Source organism: Macrotis lagotis, chromosome 1 (assembly GCF_037893015.1).
Source record: "Macrotis lagotis isolate mMagLag1 chromosome 1, bilby.v1.9.chrom.fasta, whole genome shotgun sequence".
Taxonomy (NCBI): domain Eukaryota; kingdom Metazoa; phylum Chordata; class Mammalia; order Peramelemorphia; family Peramelidae; genus Macrotis; species Macrotis lagotis.
Window position 1 is genome coordinate 158,135,766 of NC_133658.1, and position 18,687 is coordinate 158,154,452.

Consider the following 18,687-nt stretch of genomic DNA (forward strand, 5'->3'; position numbering starts at 1 on the left):
CTTCTCTAAGTTTTACATACATTCTCAAGTGAGTCTCCATTATTTTTAAAACAAAACAAAATCAGGGAACAGTTTTGGAAGCTCTTTTTTCAGGGCTAGATAAGGTTGCTGACCAATTGTATGTGGATATAGGATGTGCATATATTTTATGTACGAAACAGTGGAGAGAGAGAGACAGACAGAGAGAGAGGGAGAGAGAGGGAGAGAGAGAGAGAGAGAGAGAGAGAGAGAGAGAGAGAGAGAGAGAGAGAGAGAGAGAGAGAGACATGGATGGACCTGGAGCCAAGCCAAACCAGTTCCAATTCTGCCTTTGACATATACAGGTTGTAGGGCCTGAGCAAGGCCTTTAAGTCCTTAGAGTTTAAGACTATAAATTGCAGAGAGCTTGCTGACTGCATTGGTAGAGTTTCTTTTGCCAATGAAATTACAGATCTAATATTTGTCTATCTGTCTGACTCTCCATCTATTTGTCTATCTTTCTTTCTTCTAACACTCCCCTAAAATTTCCTCCAATAGTTGTGTTCTTATTGTTTTCACTCAAGTCTTACAACAGAAAAACTATTTGATAAAGAAAAAAAACAAAAAATCACCAACCACCCAATAAGGGAAAAACAGATTAAATAAGAAAATAAACAAAGCTTCTATTTAAAATAATTACCACAAAGTTAAGCAATTTAAGATCATGATGCATATCACATACCCTAAGTACATCCATCAGGTCAGGTTGCTCCATGAGTTTAGAAAAGGTTGCTAGAATTGGGCTACTTATTAAATCTAAAGTAGAAAAGAAAAGAATTTCATGAAACTCATTCACTGAAACATTACAATAATTACTTGAAAAATTGTATTACTAATTATATTATACTAATTAGTAAGATTACCATAATAACATTACCAAATAAAGACCTTAAATTCTAGTGAGAAGGATTTGTATGTATCTAGCAACAAAAGGTTGATTGAGGACCAACAATCTAAACGATCTGCTAAATTACTTTAAATATAATGTAAGGGAAACTAGGTAGCACAGTGGATAGTGCACTGGCCCTGGAGTCAGGAGCACCTGAGTTCACATCTGGCCTCAGACACTTAATAATTACTTAGCTGTGTGACTATGGACAAGTCACTTAAACCCATTATCTTGCAAAAAAACAACAAAAAAAGGAAAAATCAGCTATTTCACATCAGAATTGAATGGAATGGATTATTAGAATTAAATAAGCAAAAATTCTACAGACACTAGAATAGCAAAGTGTTCTAAAACTACCTGTCTTTCATTCATTCATTCATTTGAAATGTACTTATCAAGTTATCTGCTCTATACAAAGTATGGTGCTGGGGGAGCTGCCTCAGTCTTACAGTTCAGGAGAGGAAAAAGATACATACACAGATTAACTGTGCTAAACAATATTACATTTTAAGTGTATTCAGGAAGTAGTAAACAAAGTTCTCCGGTTGGTACTGACAAACCTTCAGTCCTTGATGGATAGAATGTTATTGGGTTGAACTGTGTACAAGCTCAACAACCTCTCCCTACTCATGGGAAAATATAACATCCTTTAACTTCCCTAAAGAGTCTTCTTCCATTAAGCTTTCCTTGTCATTATAAGACATCCAAAAGCATATGACTAAACAGTTTGCCTTCTCCTTACTGTTAACTGCTTCCTTAAATATCCTCTCTCTCTCTCTCTCTCTCTCTCTCTCTCTCTCTCCTTGGGTGTTCTGCCTTCTTTCTATTTATTTAGGAGACATTTCCACCAAAGGCATGTCTACTTAGGTGCTCTTGTTCAGATCCTGAACACAGCTGACATTAAAAAAAGGGGGTTTCAATAACATACAGACTTATTAGTGAGATTAATTCTCACTTTAGTTCACTTCATTATATACATAGAGGATTCAGTTATTGCCCAATAAATTTATATGTAAAATAAATAAAGACTCAAAGGAAAAGGGTAGGAGAACTACAAAGGATGGGCAGAGTTCTTCAGGGCCTGAAGTCTTGTGAAACAAATACACTGTGAGCAAAGTCAAGATGAAATGAGGGTACAACAGATAGTCTCAGAGAGCTGAAATGGGTAGAGAGCCCTGACGATGAGCAGCCTTGAGCAGCACCATCTGATTGATCTTCTAGGAAACTCCTATGAGGTAAATGGCTGGGTGCCAAGCCAGGAAGCTCTGCTGACAGAAACTTCTCTGAGGCAGAGTAACTCGAGGCCCCACCTTTACCTGCCAATAGGTAGGAGCAGAATGAGAGAGCCAGCCAATTGTGAGAGTTCTAAACTTTACAGAAATAGAGTGTGTCTAATCCCAAAGAAAGCATCTGCTAATATAGCTGAACTCAAGGATATGGGGGGAAAAAAGCCTTACCAGCATTTTGCATGCTTATTCTCTCTTTCAGGAGTACATCACCAAGAATTTCTCTATAGAATACCAGCAGGTGAACGTAGCACATACTTCCTACTAATGTTTCTGGTAGTAGACTGTTAAAGATGAAAAAAATTCATTTAAAAATTAAATCTTTCACAACATGGCTACTATGAAAATATGTTTAACATAGTTATACATTTATAAATAAATATCAGATTGCTAGGTATCAAGGGGAGGAGGGAGGGAGAAAAATGTGAAACTCAAAATCTTTTTTTTAAAATTTTTGCAGGGCAATGGGATTAAGTGGCTTGCCCAAGGCCACACAGCCAGGTAATTATTAAGTGTCTGAGGTCGGATTTGAACTCAGGTACTCCTGACTCCAGGGCTGATGCTCTATTCACTGCACCATCTAGCCACCCTGAAACTCAAAATCTTACAAAAGAAGAATGCTGAAAACTATCTTTCCATATAGCTGGAAAAATAAATGTATTAAAAAATACAATTCAGTCCAAAGCATTTATATTTAGCTTACATATACTCTTAATGAATAGTTCTAGAAAACTTTCATTATGCAGCAATTACAGCAATGACTTAAAGGAATATCTCAACATTCAATTGGCTAATCACAGAGAGAAAACTTCCCAAATAATTTTATATTCCTCTAAATACATGTTTAAGGACCATCTACATGCCTCTATACTTGCTTTCATTTTAACGTATTATTATTAACTTATTACATTATTAACTTATTACAAGTCCTGAGTTAAAAGTCAAATAAAAATGATAGTTGATATCAGCTTTTTAGGTAGATGCATTCATAAATATGAGAATGAAAATCTAACTTTATAAAGGCAATTGAAGAGTATGTTGAAATGTATAGTGCATGATGTTGTAAACATAATAACCATCCCTTGGCACTGGAGAAAAGGAAGGCTTTGTTTTAAGGAAAATTATGAATGGTTAAATAAAGGGTCCTAATATTAATCAATATCCTTTCTTATAAGAAAGGGAATACTAAAAAGAAGAATTCATTACAGAGATTAGAAACAGATGTTGCCATTCTGTTGAAAGGATATGAAATAAACTACAAGCTTATCTTAGGGAGCTTTTTTCTAATTTAGGAATCATCTATTTCTCTGTTCAGGGAACTCTAGGAAAGTCTTTGCTCCTAAAGTTAAAATGGATCTGTAGCTAGATGGATTGACTTCAATCTCCAACACTAGAATCACAGCCCTATTCTTAAAACTGCAATCTTATTGCAGTATCCAATAGTCCTGAATAAAATAACATTACTTTTACTTTGTTGGTAATTGGTATTTGATATTCTCATATTGTGTCCTGTAATTAGAGGAAATTTGTGCAACAGAAAACAGAAGTAAAAAAGGAAATAAGTAACAAAAAGCAAATGGAAGAACATTGTATAACAGTTTGAATATTTGGGAATATTTAAAATATTGGCTTCTACTGAAATTTCCAAAATGGTACTCTAAGTTAAATAAGAACTGTATTTGAAAATTATTTTTCCCATTTATCAAAAAAGTAATATAAATATGTAATATTTATTTATATCTCCCCTTTCCCACCTTTTCCCCCTCTTTTTCAAAGGCAACGAGATGGTAACAATTAACTAGTCATAAGATGAGGTCCAGTGACCTCACTCCAGGCAAACATTTCTTGGGGCTGCTTTTCCATCACTGGTAATGGACTTGCACTGGTCTCTCCCTACTTGCATCTGAGCTCCCTTATAAGTCAGCTCTTAGCAGAGTGCCTAAAAGGTAGGAGGTGTTTAATAAATGTTTATTGACTGACTGACTGATGAGTCTAAGGCTGCAAGTCAATGAGAGGGGCTGTGGGCAGGAGCAATGATGATAACATCAGTGAAGAAATGAGCCCATGCTTCCCTGGCACAAGGTCCCCACCAATGAAGCTTGATTACCAGTGATACCAAGCTGGGAAAGCTTTGGGGACAGACCCCACAATATATGAAAGACCAGGTGTCTACGGTTCAAGGACTAACCCAACTCAGTTTAGAGAGGCTCATTACAAGAAGAATGACTACTGGGGATGGCTTGTCCCAGCAACTCATCAAATGAGTCTACTAGACTTCTTCTATAGTTTTGAAACTACAGATTAATGAAATAATTATATACATGGAAAATACAGAAGAATGTAATCTAAGGGCACTGGTCTCAATAGATCTGGAGTGGACAAACTCTTAGAAGTGAAGTGTCAGTGAAGACTCATTCAAAGTCTCAAGATGAAAGTAACCACACCTTTAGGTTAATCTGCAAAAAATTATAATTACTAGATGGGTAGGGAGAACAGGTGCACTAACGCATTATTAGTGGAGCTGTGAAGTGGTTTAACCATTATGTAAAGAAAATGGAACCACATCCAAAAAGTCCATGAAGCATATATAGTCTACTGATTACTGGCCTACTAGCAAGAAAAATTAGCATCTTTCTCATTCAGGTCCTCTGAATGCTGAGTAAGCCAAATCATCTACTTCTGATTCATCTTCTCCATTCGTGAAATACAAGTATCACTGTGTAGTTTTAACATTAGAAAGACATGTTAAAAATAACATTTGGGAGGATTTGGAATTGGCGTTATTTTTTGGCAATAGCCCTTAATAATACAATGGGGAAAAAAACTCCACCACAAAATATCCAGCTCTTAATGGGAAATGAGAAAAATGACAAAATCATAGATAATTAATACCATAAATCCTATTTCAATCAAAGTTTCTACATCCTCCTTAGTTAAGTTTTAAATCTGAATTATAAGAAGAAAACTACAATGACTTGCAGACTTCTGTCTGTGAAATTTCTCTGATAATCCTTTGTACAAGAGTTAAGGAGAATTAAAATTCCCAAAAGGCAACAAAGCAAGTGAAGCAAAGACTAATAGGTAATACAGACTGGCTAATCAACTTCTGAATAATTTAGCAGTCCTGTGCAAAAATCGGTACCAACCTCAAAACGCCTCTTGACCTTCTATTTAAAGATCTCAGCTTGACCAGAAGCTGAGGCTTTCTCCTTATTGTCATCATCTGATGAAAAACACTGCTGGCTACTTAAAAAAAATAGAAATACATTTTAGAAGCCTAGCATTTTAAATATTGTTAGAGAACCAAAAGGACTTTGAACATATTTCTCAATTAGAAAAGGCAAATTATACACAAAATGTTAATTATTTATATCACAAGTAAAGGAGAAGATAAAAGAAACAAGGTCCAGCAATGCTGAATATTGTTCTTCCCTAACATATATAGACTATACTGTAAACTTCCTCCACATTTGGTGAGATGACTGATGGACAGAATCAACATCATCTAGAATTTATAAGATTATTATAAGGGAGTACAAGCATGATGCTAACTCTAGAAGAAATGTTCACTGTAACATAGATCCCAGATTCTTCTAATACTTTTGGAAAGCTTTCTGAATCAATAGAAAAATCCTAGATTAGAAATAATTAAGGAAGAAGGGATGACAAACTTGGGAAATGAGAAGAGGACTTTTAACCTCATCAAATTAAATAGGGGATCATCTGCTTTTGTTCTTCTTGGATCCCACATAAATTCTCACATTTGCTACCAGTAAAATTTGCTCTCAGAGAAGAAGACAGGTTTTAACATTAAATTTGGTACCTTCTAATGCTTAATTTAAGTGATGATTTGTACAAGAAAGTATAACTATGGCATACTAATCTGTATTCAGTAGAAAATGGTTATTCTCTTTGATAAATCTTGTCTTTGTTAAATCCTTAAGACAAAAGAAAGCTTATATAAAAAGTATACCTCTTCTGGAAACTGAAGGATCCACTTCAACACCTTTTTCATAAGGAGTACCACCATTCAAATAAAGTTCATAAGTTCTATAGAAAAGAGTAATTAATGTAATTCAGTACATTTTGAAAAATACAGGGAGAAAATATCAGGTAGTATCTAGTTCTTCTGACAGTATCCATCTTGTGAAAAAATATCTTTTTAACCTAAAAAAGATATACCAATATCATCATAAAAATTTTACTCAGGTGTCTGTTTTCACAAGGTACTTTGTCATTTATTATATGAGAGAGATTCTCTGGAAGGAAACTAAGAATGACTTACTTGGGAGGAATAGGTATTCCACTGGTATCAAAAAGTTTTAGGAAGACCCAGCCACAACTTAACTCTCCCTTTTCACCAGTTGACTAGAAAAGAAAAACAAATACATAAAGTTTGACATCTGAGGTATCTCTGAACAGTTTTTTGGGGGGGGAGGGAGTGGAAACAAATGCATGTACAAATTCAAAAATATTTTGTGGGGCAGCTAGGTGGTGCAGTGGATACAGTACCAGCCCTGGAGTCAGGAGTACCAGAGTTCAAATCCAGACTCAGACACTTAATAATTACCTAACTGTGTGGCCTTGGGCAAGCCACTTAACCCCATTGCCTTTCAAAAACTAAAAAAAAAAAACAAAACAAAACCCAAAAAAACTTTTGAAAAGAAAATAAAGTGGCATATAATCATTGAGTTTCTGGGTCAGAATGAGACCAAAGAAAAATGCTATAACTAATCAAGCCAATAGGAAAATATTGATACACATTTTTTGCATTGATAAGCATAATTTGATATGCATTATTGTCACAGTTCCTGTATCTATTTGTTCAAAAGTTAGTATGATATAGTGAAAACAGGGAGGGACTCATAAAGCATTATGGCATTTCAAACAGTGGATTATTATAGTTGTTTATATTGATGCTTACTGTCAACTTTTTAATGAAATTAAATTAATGAAATATTTAAGTACATGTATTTATTTTGATCAAATATCACTATCACCCACTTCCTCAAAATGCATAGTTGCAGTTCATTTGGGGTCTACATTGGATTGCTTTAGGATTTCTAAGAACCATACAAATTCAGGTAAGCCTCACAATGCTGGTCCTTTGAGAAACTATAACAACACTTATGGATAAATTCATGTTCATTTAAAAAAGCAGGAGTAATGTAAAAAATTCCTGTAAACTGATACCATGAAAAGAAAAACTCTTTGCATGAACTTACATTTCGGACATAAGAGACTCCAACTTCAAATAATATTCCAAGTTCTGGTGATGAAGAATTGGATCTGATAAAACAATCCCCATCAAGTAAGCATGGCAAGATACCACTTACCTTTAAAAAAACAACAAATAGAGACTTATTAAATATTTTCTATCCTGGTTGTATTCTATGATTTATTGTAAAATGGAAGTGAAGGTATGGTGGTATAAAGATAATATGGAAGAGATTATAAGGATCCATATTCTGAGTTTCATCCATGCCACAGTCTCTGAGAAAAAAAAAACTAGGACTTTGCTTACTACCGGGTCAGAATACTAGATTGGTTGGTTGATTCTTGTGCTTCATTCTAGTCCTTTATCAAAGAAGATCAAAATGACATCACCACGTTTGAGACAAATTACTGTGTGTCCAACTGTGGCTGATCAGATCAATATGAGCTCGGAATGCTCTACCACACAAATAGTCCATGTGAACCCCTGGAGGGGGGCGGGTTACTCTAAACCTACATATGTCACATTCCTTTGAGATGCTTCCATTCTGCCTTCCTCATAGAGTGCAGTCCCCTCACTGATGAGGGTATGCCATGCTGGGCAGTCCTATGCCAGTGTCTCCCATGCTGGACAATGAATTCTAAAGTTCTTCAATGAAACTTCAGGGTGTCTCGGTATCACTTCTTCTGACCCCCTTGTGAGCACTTGCCCTGTGCAAGTTCCCCATAAAATAGTTTTTTTGGCAAGTGTACTTCTGGCACTTTAACATCGTAGTAGTAATGTTGGAATGTTAGGCAGTTTCAAGAAAGGACCTTAGTGTCTGGTATTCTTCTTCTTCCAGGGAATCTTCAGAATCTTCCTAAGACAATTTCAATGGAAGAGATTCAGTTTCCTGACATGGCGCTGGTAGATTGTCAGGTTTCACAGGCATATAGCAATGAGGTCAGCACAATGGCTCTGTAGACCTTCAGTTTGGTCAGAATACTGGATAGTGTGAGGGGAAAAAACACCTGGAGGTGATCAGGGGTATTAAATAATAATAATGTCTGATCTGGACTTGAAGAATTGGATCTGATAAAACAATCCCCATCAAGTAAGCATGGCAAGATACCACTTACCTTTAAAAAAACAAATAGAGACTTATTAAATATTTTCTATCCTGGTTGTATTCTATGATTTATTGTAAAATGGAAGTGAAGGTATGGTGGTGATTTCATCTTTGTAAGGAGCTCCAAGTGTGGAACATCCTTTCACTGACCCAAAGACTGAGAGTCACTTCAGATGTTGAGCAAGTAAGGTACTTCCCCAGAGTCACAGTCAGCATGTGTTAAACCCAGGCCTTCTTAGCTTCAAAGTCAGCTCTCTCTTATCTACTCTGCCAGGCTGCCTTTTATATGGTATCAGTTCTTGTTGTTTAGTCCTATCTGACTCTTTGTAATCCCATATACCACAGCAAATCAGGCCCTTGTATCCTCCATTATCTCCCAGTTTTTTCAAGTTTGTTTTTTTGTTTCTATGATACTATTTCTCCATCTCATCTTTTGCTAACGCTTTTCCCTTTTTCCTTCAATCTTTCCTAATAATCAGGGTCTTTTTCTAAAAGTCCTGTCTTCTCATTATGTGGCCAAACTATTTAGGCTTCAGCTTCTGTATTTGATCTAATCTGAATTAATTTAAGTTTTGAATGGTTTCATTTCCATGCTGTCCAAGGGACTCTTAGAAGTCTTCTCCAATGCATCAATTCAAAAATGTAGACTCCTGAGGCCCTCAGCTTTCTTTATAATCCAACTGTCACAGCCATTGTTTTTGCTACTGGAAAAGCCATTGTTTTGATCATACAGACCTTTATCAGAAGGGGTGTCTGCTTTTTTTAGTATACTATCCAGATTTGTCATGGCTTTTTTCTTCCAAGGAACATCTTTTAATTTCATGGCTGCATACACCAACTGCAGTGATCCTTGAGCCCAAGAATATAGAATCTAACATAGCTTCCATTTCTTCCCCTATTTGCCAGGAAGTGATGAGACTATTGTCATGATATTTTTTGGTTTTTTGTTTCTGATGCTAAGCTTTGAGCCAACTTTCATACTTTCAGCTTTCACCCTTATTACAAGACATTTTAAACTTCTTCACTTTCTGCCACCAGAGTGGTAAAATCTCCATATCTGAGATTGCTGATAGTTCTCCAGGCAACCTTAATTCTGGCTTTTGATTTGTCTAATCTGACATTTTGCATGATGCACTCTTTATGTGAATTAAGTAAGGGGACAATATATATAGCCTTGTCATACTCCTTTTTCAATCCTGAACCAATAAGGTGTTCCATGTTTGGTTCTAACTTTTGTTTCTTGGCTTACATACAGGTTCAAATCTACTTCTACTTCTTTGACTACATTAATGCCTTTTACTATATATAGCCAACAAAATGTGGCAAGACCATGGAAGTACCAGATCATCTTTTTTGTTTCCAGCAAAGAGATCAAATAGAAGTAGATTGCTTTCCTGGAACTTCTGTGCTTTCACCACAATCCAGTAAATGTTGGCAATTTGGTCTCTAGTTCCTTTACCTCTTAAAAAAGACAGCCTACACTTCTAGAAATACTTGGTTCATCCATTGCTGAAGCCTAGTTTACAGAATCTTAAGCATAACATTTCTAGTATGTTGGAATGAGAACAATTTTTCAATAATCTGAACATTCTTTGATATATGATTTTTAGATAAAATGAAAAAAAAGATTACAAGGCAGTTTCTCATCTGTGGGAGTCCAGAATCTTTTGTCTGGCCTTTAATTAATACTGATTCAGGATTAATCCATTTAATAAAAATTCTACCTATCTAGCAACTGGTATATCCTCTGGTAGATTTTCCTTCAAAGTTGAGAAAACAAATTTATAATTTATCCCTTTTCCCACTTTACTTTTGGAAGCTTGCCTATTTTGAATTCCATTTCCTCCAAGTCTCTATTCAACTCCCACCTTCTGCAGGAGGCCTTTCCTTCTCTCTGAAACTCTGAGGTAATTTCATCTCTGTCAGAAATAACAACCATACTATCAGAATAAAGGAGGACAGACAAATGCCTTAAATATATAAAGAATAAGTATATTTATTTATAGTTATTATATATTGAGGGAAGAGGGGGAAAAAAGAAATTTATATGATAAACTTATATGTTTAAAATGTATAGGGTCCCAGTTGGTTGAAATCCTGGGATATGGATTCATTTAATAATAGTGTCCACTCCTTTAAACAGTAAAAATTATGAGTTTCTTAGTAAAAGTCTCTAACAGTAAAGTTCATGATGTGAGTTTCTAGCAAAAGCTTCTATCAGTGAAAGTCATCATCATCATCATCATCATCATTATTCCTCTCAATGAATAATATAAACCAAAATTAATATAAGCCAAAAAAAAGCATACTGACCAGTACAAGGCTTTGTAAATTCAGGATTTTATTCAAAACAATTCCAATATGGTCCCCCCCAGGTGTCTGGGACCCAAGGCCAGCATCAAAATATCAGGCAATACTTACTGACATACTTTACTGTTTCTTTTTTATTTGTCTGTTTTTTAAAATTATTACAAGAATTTGGGGGATGGTCTTTGAAAGGATCTACAATTGTCATCTGGTGGCTGCCTTAGATTGCCCTGGTTCGAGTATCCCACTTTGATTATTTAAACTACTTACATAATAAATCTGGAATTCCTTGTACATTTCTTAGATATATAGATATTAAACTGAATTCTTTATGTGTAAAAAACTTTGATTATCCTACCATGGGGGATTTCTGGGCACAACAAAAGGAAAAGCAAGTTATACATAATAGATTTATAGTTTCACATGCAATCATTCTTTTATTATTCTATTATGTTATAAAAATACTAGCTTTATTTTATAAATTAAAAATAAAATAAATAACTTTTTTTTTAAAAAGGTTAAGTGAAAAGTCTTCACTATCATAAGAATTGTCCTTCATGGAACACTTACCAAAAAAAAAAATATACAAGATAGGGTGTGGATGGATTGAAACTGGCAGCAAGGGTGAGAGTACCCACGCTGATGAAGTCACAGATTCTCTGAAGGACTTAAACATGATGACTCATAGAAGTTTTAATTTCAATGATTCAGAAAAAAGGAGTGTTTTGGTTTAAGTACTCAAAGCACTTTTTAAGACTTAGGTAAAAATTTTGTTCCACCTGCAAGATAAGAAACTAATTACAAAAACATGTAACAAATTGCCCATTTCCTCTCTGTAATTTTTGTTATTGTGTTTTTAAAAGAATATCACTATAAGGCGTATATAACAACAGTCTATCTTGAACATTTACTACATTATATTAATTAGGAAAAACTGTTCATTTTTCCATTTCATTTGTTAAATTGCTCACTCACCCGTGGAGAAAAGGTCCAGGTTTTGGGCTTTTTAGGTTGCCATGTAGCTCTGACTGTATGGATATTACTAAGAATCTGAAAAGAGATTATGATATTTGAAATTATCTTAGAAAAAATCTAGAAATGCTTTACTTTTTTCAAGATTAAAGAGCTCAACGTATATTGTTATCAAAGTGAGTAAATCAAGATTTATGAAGACTATATATATACTTATACACACACACACACACACATATAATAGAGCACTGACCCTGGAGTCAGAAGGACCTGAGTTCAAATTAAAATTACCTGTGTGACCTTGGGCAAGTCAATTAACCCCACTGCCTTGCACACACACCCCCTCCCAAAAAGACTATATATGAATTCAGATTTTAATTTTTGTGCTTATAGTTATTTGTCTTCCATGGATTATTAAATAGTCTACAGAAAAAAATAGTTAATGTAATAAATAAAAATTACTTGGTTAAGTAATGAACCAAGAGATCAACAGGACCTATAGGAAAATTACCCTAAAAGTTCTGATTCAATTCAATTTTAGAAAACATTTCAAGTACCAGAAGGTGACCAGCCCTAGATGACCTCTGGAGATCCTGGAGTGCCTGTCCTCAAGGAGCTTATATTCTATGGAGAAGATACAATATGTAGACATATAAGTAAGTATAAAGCAACAGAGAAAGACAAAACTAAAATCTGGGGGGGGGGGTCAAGAAAACCTTTGCATAAGACACAGGATCTAAGCTGGGTCTGGAAGTAAGTTAAGGTATTGAAGAGGTAGAGGTTGAGGAATGGGAAATTCGAGGCATGAGGGAAAAACCTCCACAAAGGTTTGAAGTTGGGAAATACTGAATTCAAGAAACTGCTAATAGGCTAGTTTGGATGGAATATAGAAGTGACAAAGAGAAGTAAAATGAAAAATGTAAAGGTAAGAAAGAAGGATTCAGGTATAAATCCTTTAGGTCCCATACTAAGGAGTCTGAATTTTATCCTAGAAATGATGGGCAGACCTGTACTGTAGGGGGGGGGAGCATTTTTTGGCAGTTTAATGGAGGAAGGATTAAAAAGCAGAGATGGGAAGCAGAAAAATCAATTAGAAAACTATTGCAATAATTCAGGATGAGATATTAAGCACCTAAACCACAGTAAGGCCAGTGAGAGTAGAAAATAGGACAAAGATACAAAAGATATGAGAAAAAACCAACAGGAATGAGGGAGAAGGATGAATTCAGCATAGTGGTCCCTTAGAAACATCTTGAAGGAGGGATTTTATAGGGAAAGTTAACAAGTATGTTTTGTGAATATCTGGACTATTTTCAAGATGAAGAAACTTAAAGACTACATGCTTTCTTGTTTGTTTTTGTTTTTAACAAGACAATGGGGTTAAGTGGCTCGCCCAAGGTCACACAGCTAGCTAATTATTAAGTGTCTGAGGCCACATTTGAACTCAAATCCTCCTGGCTCCAGGGCCTGTGCTCTATCTACTGCGCCACCTAGCTGCACCCACATGCTTTCTTTAATCAATTATAGCACTTGTAATCAGAAGGCTTATCCTATGATCTATGATTTATATACAGGAACTTGAACAAAAATCAAAAACTGTTTTGTGCAAACAGGATAAAATTATGGGTAACATTTGATGCTTTCTCAAATGAGTCAGATGTTTTTGCAAACTTTTTTTTTTGTTTTTGGCAGGGCAATGGGGTTAAGTGTCTTGCCCAAGGTCGGAAAGCTAAGTAATTATTAAGTGTCTGAGGCTAGATTTGAACTCAAATCCTCTTGACTCCAGGGCTAATGTTTTATCCACTGTGCCACTAAGCTGCCCCATATGTTTTTTCTGTTAAAAAGTCTGTTAGTTTTGGTTCATTTCCAAAGTACTTTAGAGGGACATCTGACTTGGTGAAATGGTACCTGCCCTTGTAGTAAAATGGATCACCAGGCCACTAGAGAAGTAGAGGGCCATCCACACAACAATAAGGCTGGTACTGAAGGTCTTTCCAGGTATTTGATGCAGACCCATAAAATCCCAAAGCTGGATTCCTCCTCCTGCTGATGTCGCCTCATCTAATGAAGAAGCATTCAGAACTGTATTCAAGTGTGACAACTTTCTATAACTTCACCACCTGGCAGGCCCTAAGTTGTTTCAACTTCCCTTGCTGAGAATTTCAGAAGCTGTGCTTTGTGTTAGAGGCCAGAAACTTTCAGAGGGCACAACTATCTGGCCTTTACTTGTTTTTTTAGTGTAGGAATTTCCCCCATATAATCAATAAGTGGAGAAGCCACTTGGCTAGCCAATGGGAGAACCAGGATTAGAACTAGGTGTTCTGATTATAAGCCCATGCTTTTTTTTTAACCTTTTCATATTGGAAAGATCACTAGACTCATCAGCATGGTTTGAGTTCTGAGTTTGCCTCTCATAAGCTATGTGATGGGTTACTTAACATCAAGGAGCTTCAGTTTTCTCATCTATAAAATAGGAAAGATCTGTGCTCTACATTTCCAATTATTCTGAGAAACTGAAATTTAAAAACTATATTTACACACACACACACACACACACACACTGTACTGAGAAGATACAACACATACATATAAAAGTGAATATAAAAAGTAATAAAGGAGGAAAATAAAAACTGTGCCTTCACAAATCAATAAATAAATCAATTCAATATTATTCTTAAGTCATATTATTGGTTTATATAGATAAAACATCAACTAATAAGGCCTGTTGTCTGTACATGGCCTGACAAAGAAAGAGCAGGAAAAAGTCACAAAAATATGGGGACATTTGGCAAAACATTCTAAGGATGCAGCATTTTGTACCATATGCATTTGGGATGTAGAAAAAACATTGACTTTGGAGTCTGAGAACATGGGTTTAATTTAAATTAAGTTAAATTTAAATTCCCACTCTGCCACTTACACCTGTGACTTAAAGTTTGATTCATCTTTAGACTTTTATCTAGACTATAATAGCTTTTGAGCAAATTTTCACTGTTACTGATCTGCTTTAGAAAGTCACTTTACCCCCCTCAGGTCTGTATCTTTATCTATGAAAGGAAGGGATTGGATTTGAAGGCCTCTGAGGTCCCTTCCAAATACATGATCTAATGACTGACTGCTTCAGTAGAGCTCACCTTACTTCCATCAAATAGGCAGAGGCGTATGTGTCTGCTGAGGACCTGCAGGCTTACTCCTGGAAGGGGAATCATTTTACAACTCCATAAAGTTAGAATCAATGACACACGGCTTGATCTGGGTTTAATCTAAAACAAATAAATACACATATATGTATATTTTTAAATAATTCATATCTGAATTTTTATAATTTATATGATTCTCCATTCATAGGATTCTATATCTCTGATAAATTAAACTGAATACATTAAACTCGTTAGCTAAGAAAGTACCCATGCAAAAAAAGAAAAAAAATCCTGCAACCACTGCTATCTAGTAACTATTCAAAAAGTTAATGCTAAATTAATTTCAAGAAAAATAATTTAATATTGCTTTAAATAAAAGTTAACATTAACTAAATTATCATTAAAGTTAATATTTAATATTAAATTTTTGTTAATATTTCATTGACTTTATTTCTAGTATTTTGCTACTATTAAGCACATTTGTATGGATTTATGCTTCAGTTATTAGATCATAAACTCCTGTCTTTTGACCTTCTTTGTTTTTATTTAAAATTTTTTTAATTTGAGTTTTATTTTTTCCAATTACTTGCCAAAGATAGTCTTCACTACTCATTTTTTGCAAGATTTTGAATTCCACATTTTCTACCTTCCTCTCCTCCTTCTCCATGACAGTAAGCAATCTAATTTATGTCATACATTTTTGCCCTTCTTTATAACCTTAATGTTTAGCAATGCCTAGAAAATGCTTAATAAATGCCTACTGACCAAATGCCTGACTAATAGTTAAAAGGTGGATTTTTTGACCTTTAAGGTTCCTTCCAGACAGGGCTGTGCTAGAGCTAGCTCTCAGTGTGAGCATTCATTTCAGATATCAGCAAATAATACAAAAGCACAGGTAGATATATTGCTTTGTTGACCGACCAGAGTCAAAACTTAAGAGAGTGATGGACAAAATACTGAAATTTAAAGCATTTTATATATATATATATATATATATATATATATTCATTCATATGTTATATTTGATATATATTTCACCAGTTTTTACATTTACCAGTATACCTTTGCTTCCAATTGAAAGATTCCATCACTCTATTTTAAAAATTTTATTAGAATTTAGATGTATATCAAAACTGTAATAGTTTTTAAGCAAAAATTTGATTGTTACTTAGCTGCTTTGAAAATTGATATGTTTTCTTTTACCTCTAAAACAAAAGAAATTCAAAATCTTAATCTCCTTTTAGAGATGGGACAGAAGTTAGAAAAGTTCCCATTCAAAACATCTGAAACATTTGACCATTATGTAGAAGTTCATTAATTTTGTTATGTAAATGTTTTGTTTTCCAATTACATACATAATAGTTTCCATCAATCATTTTTTGCAAGGTTTTGAGTTTTACAGTTTTTCTCCCTCCCTCCCTTCCCTCCCCCCTCTCCTCCCAACAGAAGGAAATCTGATACTGACTTTATATTTGCATCAATGATATGTATAGATCAAAATTGGATGTATTATGAGAGAAGAAACAGATCCAAAAGGAAGAAAGAAAACATTAGAGAGAACAAAATCATGTAAATACCTAAGACAACTTTTAAAGATTGAAGATAATAAGCTTTGGTCTTCATTTAAACTTCACAATTCCTTCCCTGGATACAGATGGTATTCTCCATCACACATCCCCTAAAATTGACTCTGATTATTTCACTGATGACAATCTACATCTTTAGTTCCGGGGAAAGACTGTCTAGTAATATTTCTAGCCCTTTGCTATTCCAAAACAGGAAAATCTAAGTTAATGCCTAACTTTCTCACTTCTGCCACTTTAATAAAACAGAAACATAAAATAAACTGCTTATTCTTCCTGTCAGGAGAATTTGTAAATGATAAAGAAAGAAAAATAAGGCCATGACAAATTTTATTTAAGGTTCTGCATATTACATTACTATTAAATTACATTAAATTACATTACTATAAGTATATAGGGCAAAAAAGTTTTGCAGCCTGCAATGTATTATCCAATTTAAATATGGAAAATATACTTTATTTAAATACTTGAAAATGTACAGTTTTTCTGATATCAAATACTCACAGTGCCATTTTCAGAATCCCATATCATATCTTTAAATGCCAATTGTGATGGGGAAAGTTCAGGCTGTAAAAAATAACCTGCTTGAAACTGATTTCCTGAAAAAAAATTCATTTTTCTTTAATTTTTTTTTTTGGTTATGCAAATGCTAGCTTTTATTTATTTATTATTTTAAATACAAAATAAACCATGGTCACATGTACAGCAAAATATAAGAAAGGATCCATAATGTAAAGCAATAAATTTCAATTTCAAGAAAGTTTATATTACACATTGTAGTCAAAATTGTCCATTTTTTCTTTGCTTCCTTATAGGTTTTCTTCTGATTTTTAGTATGCACTGTTTATTTTTTCCACTCCCACCCCCCCAGTAAAGTTATAATTAAGCATGGATATATTCATATATACACATATACATATTCTTTAATATTCTTTCTTACAGGGAAAAAATGTGAAATGCATGATCAAATAATGATTTTGTATTTTATTATCACCATCAGTTATCAGATGTCACCCCCCTCCATCCCCAGGTGCCTGGAACTGTGCCTAGAAATAAGGAAGAAGCTACTAAGGATTAATCAAAAACCAAAGTGCCACTAGGCTTCAAAGAGCTTATTCTTTAATTTTTATTGATAGCTTCTGTTTTTAAGGTTATTTCTATTTCTAATACCATTCACCACACTTATATATATCAAACAATCAAAAGGAGAGGGAAAAGGAAAAGCAAACCAAAAATCAAACAAGTTTGACAACATATACACAGTTTTACACCCCTACACACCCCATTTCTGCAAAGGAGGGAAATAGGTATACTTTCTTCTTTTTCTGTTGGGGGTCACACTTAAAGTCACACTTATTTTTATATTAAAAAGATACATCCCTCAACCTTGGCTTTTGTTCTTTCCATTTACATGGTTGAACACATTCTGAACAGGATTAGCTTGGTTCTACTTATTCCATTCATACTTATTCCATTTTGCATCAATTCATAAAAGTCTTCCTATGAGTCTCAGTAGTCTTTCCTGCCATTACTTTTTATGGCACAGTAATATTCTATTACATTCATATATACCATGATTTGTTCAGGCATTTGCCAATCGATGGGTATGGGCTTGGTTTCCAGTTTCCCATTACAATAAAAAGTTTCTTCTATGAACATTTTAGTGTTTGTCTTTGACCTCTCTAGGTTGGAGCATATACTTTTGAGTCACATACTCAGTGTAGCCGCAGATTCTTTTCCAGAATATCTAAGCTAATTCACAGCTCCACTGTATAAATATTACAGAACTAGAAGGAGCAAATGAGGACATCTAAAACAAACATCTTATTTTGTAGACAAGTAAATGAGGGAGGTTAACCAGATCACACAGGCAATAAGTATCAGAGGGAGAATTCAAGCCCAAATTCCCTGTCTCCAGGACCAAGAGTTCTTTCTGTTGTGGCGTGTTTGGCTATCTTCCCATAGCTCCTCCAATGCTGGCATGGATCATTCTTTGTGATCATTGCCAATTTGTTTCTGGTAAAATGAAACCTTGGGATTGTTCCTATTTGCTTTTTTATTAGTGATTCAGAGCAAGTTTTCCATTCTTCTTCTAAGATCTGTTTGTTCCTAAGCTTTGGTTGTTGTTGGACCATACTGTCCATGGAATTTTCTTGGCAAAGATACGGG

At 34.6% G+C, this 18,687-nt stretch overlaps 1 protein-coding gene across 1 annotated transcript in view; it reads right to left on the minus strand.

The window, feature by feature from the left end:
* The window catches only part of NPHP1 (nephrocystin 1), a 40,050-nt gene that overhangs the window by 4,410 nt on the left and 16,953 nt on the right, over window positions 1-18,687 (minus strand). Inside the window, exons 10-18 of the mRNA XM_074209271.1 lie at window positions 17,023-17,117; window positions 14,930-15,058; window positions 11,799-11,873; window positions 7,419-7,529; window positions 6,479-6,561; window positions 6,167-6,243; window positions 5,340-5,439; window positions 2,365-2,477; window positions 701-774 (exon numbers count right to left, since the gene is read on the minus strand). Coding sequence (XP_074065372.1) covers window positions 701-774; window positions 2,365-2,477; window positions 5,340-5,439; window positions 6,167-6,243; window positions 6,479-6,561; window positions 7,419-7,529; window positions 11,799-11,873; window positions 14,930-15,058; window positions 17,023-17,117 — 857 coding nt within the window. The remainder of the gene's footprint in view (window positions 1-700; window positions 775-2,364; window positions 2,478-5,339; window positions 5,440-6,166; window positions 6,244-6,478; window positions 6,562-7,418; window positions 7,530-11,798; window positions 11,874-14,929; window positions 15,059-17,022; window positions 17,118-18,687) is intronic.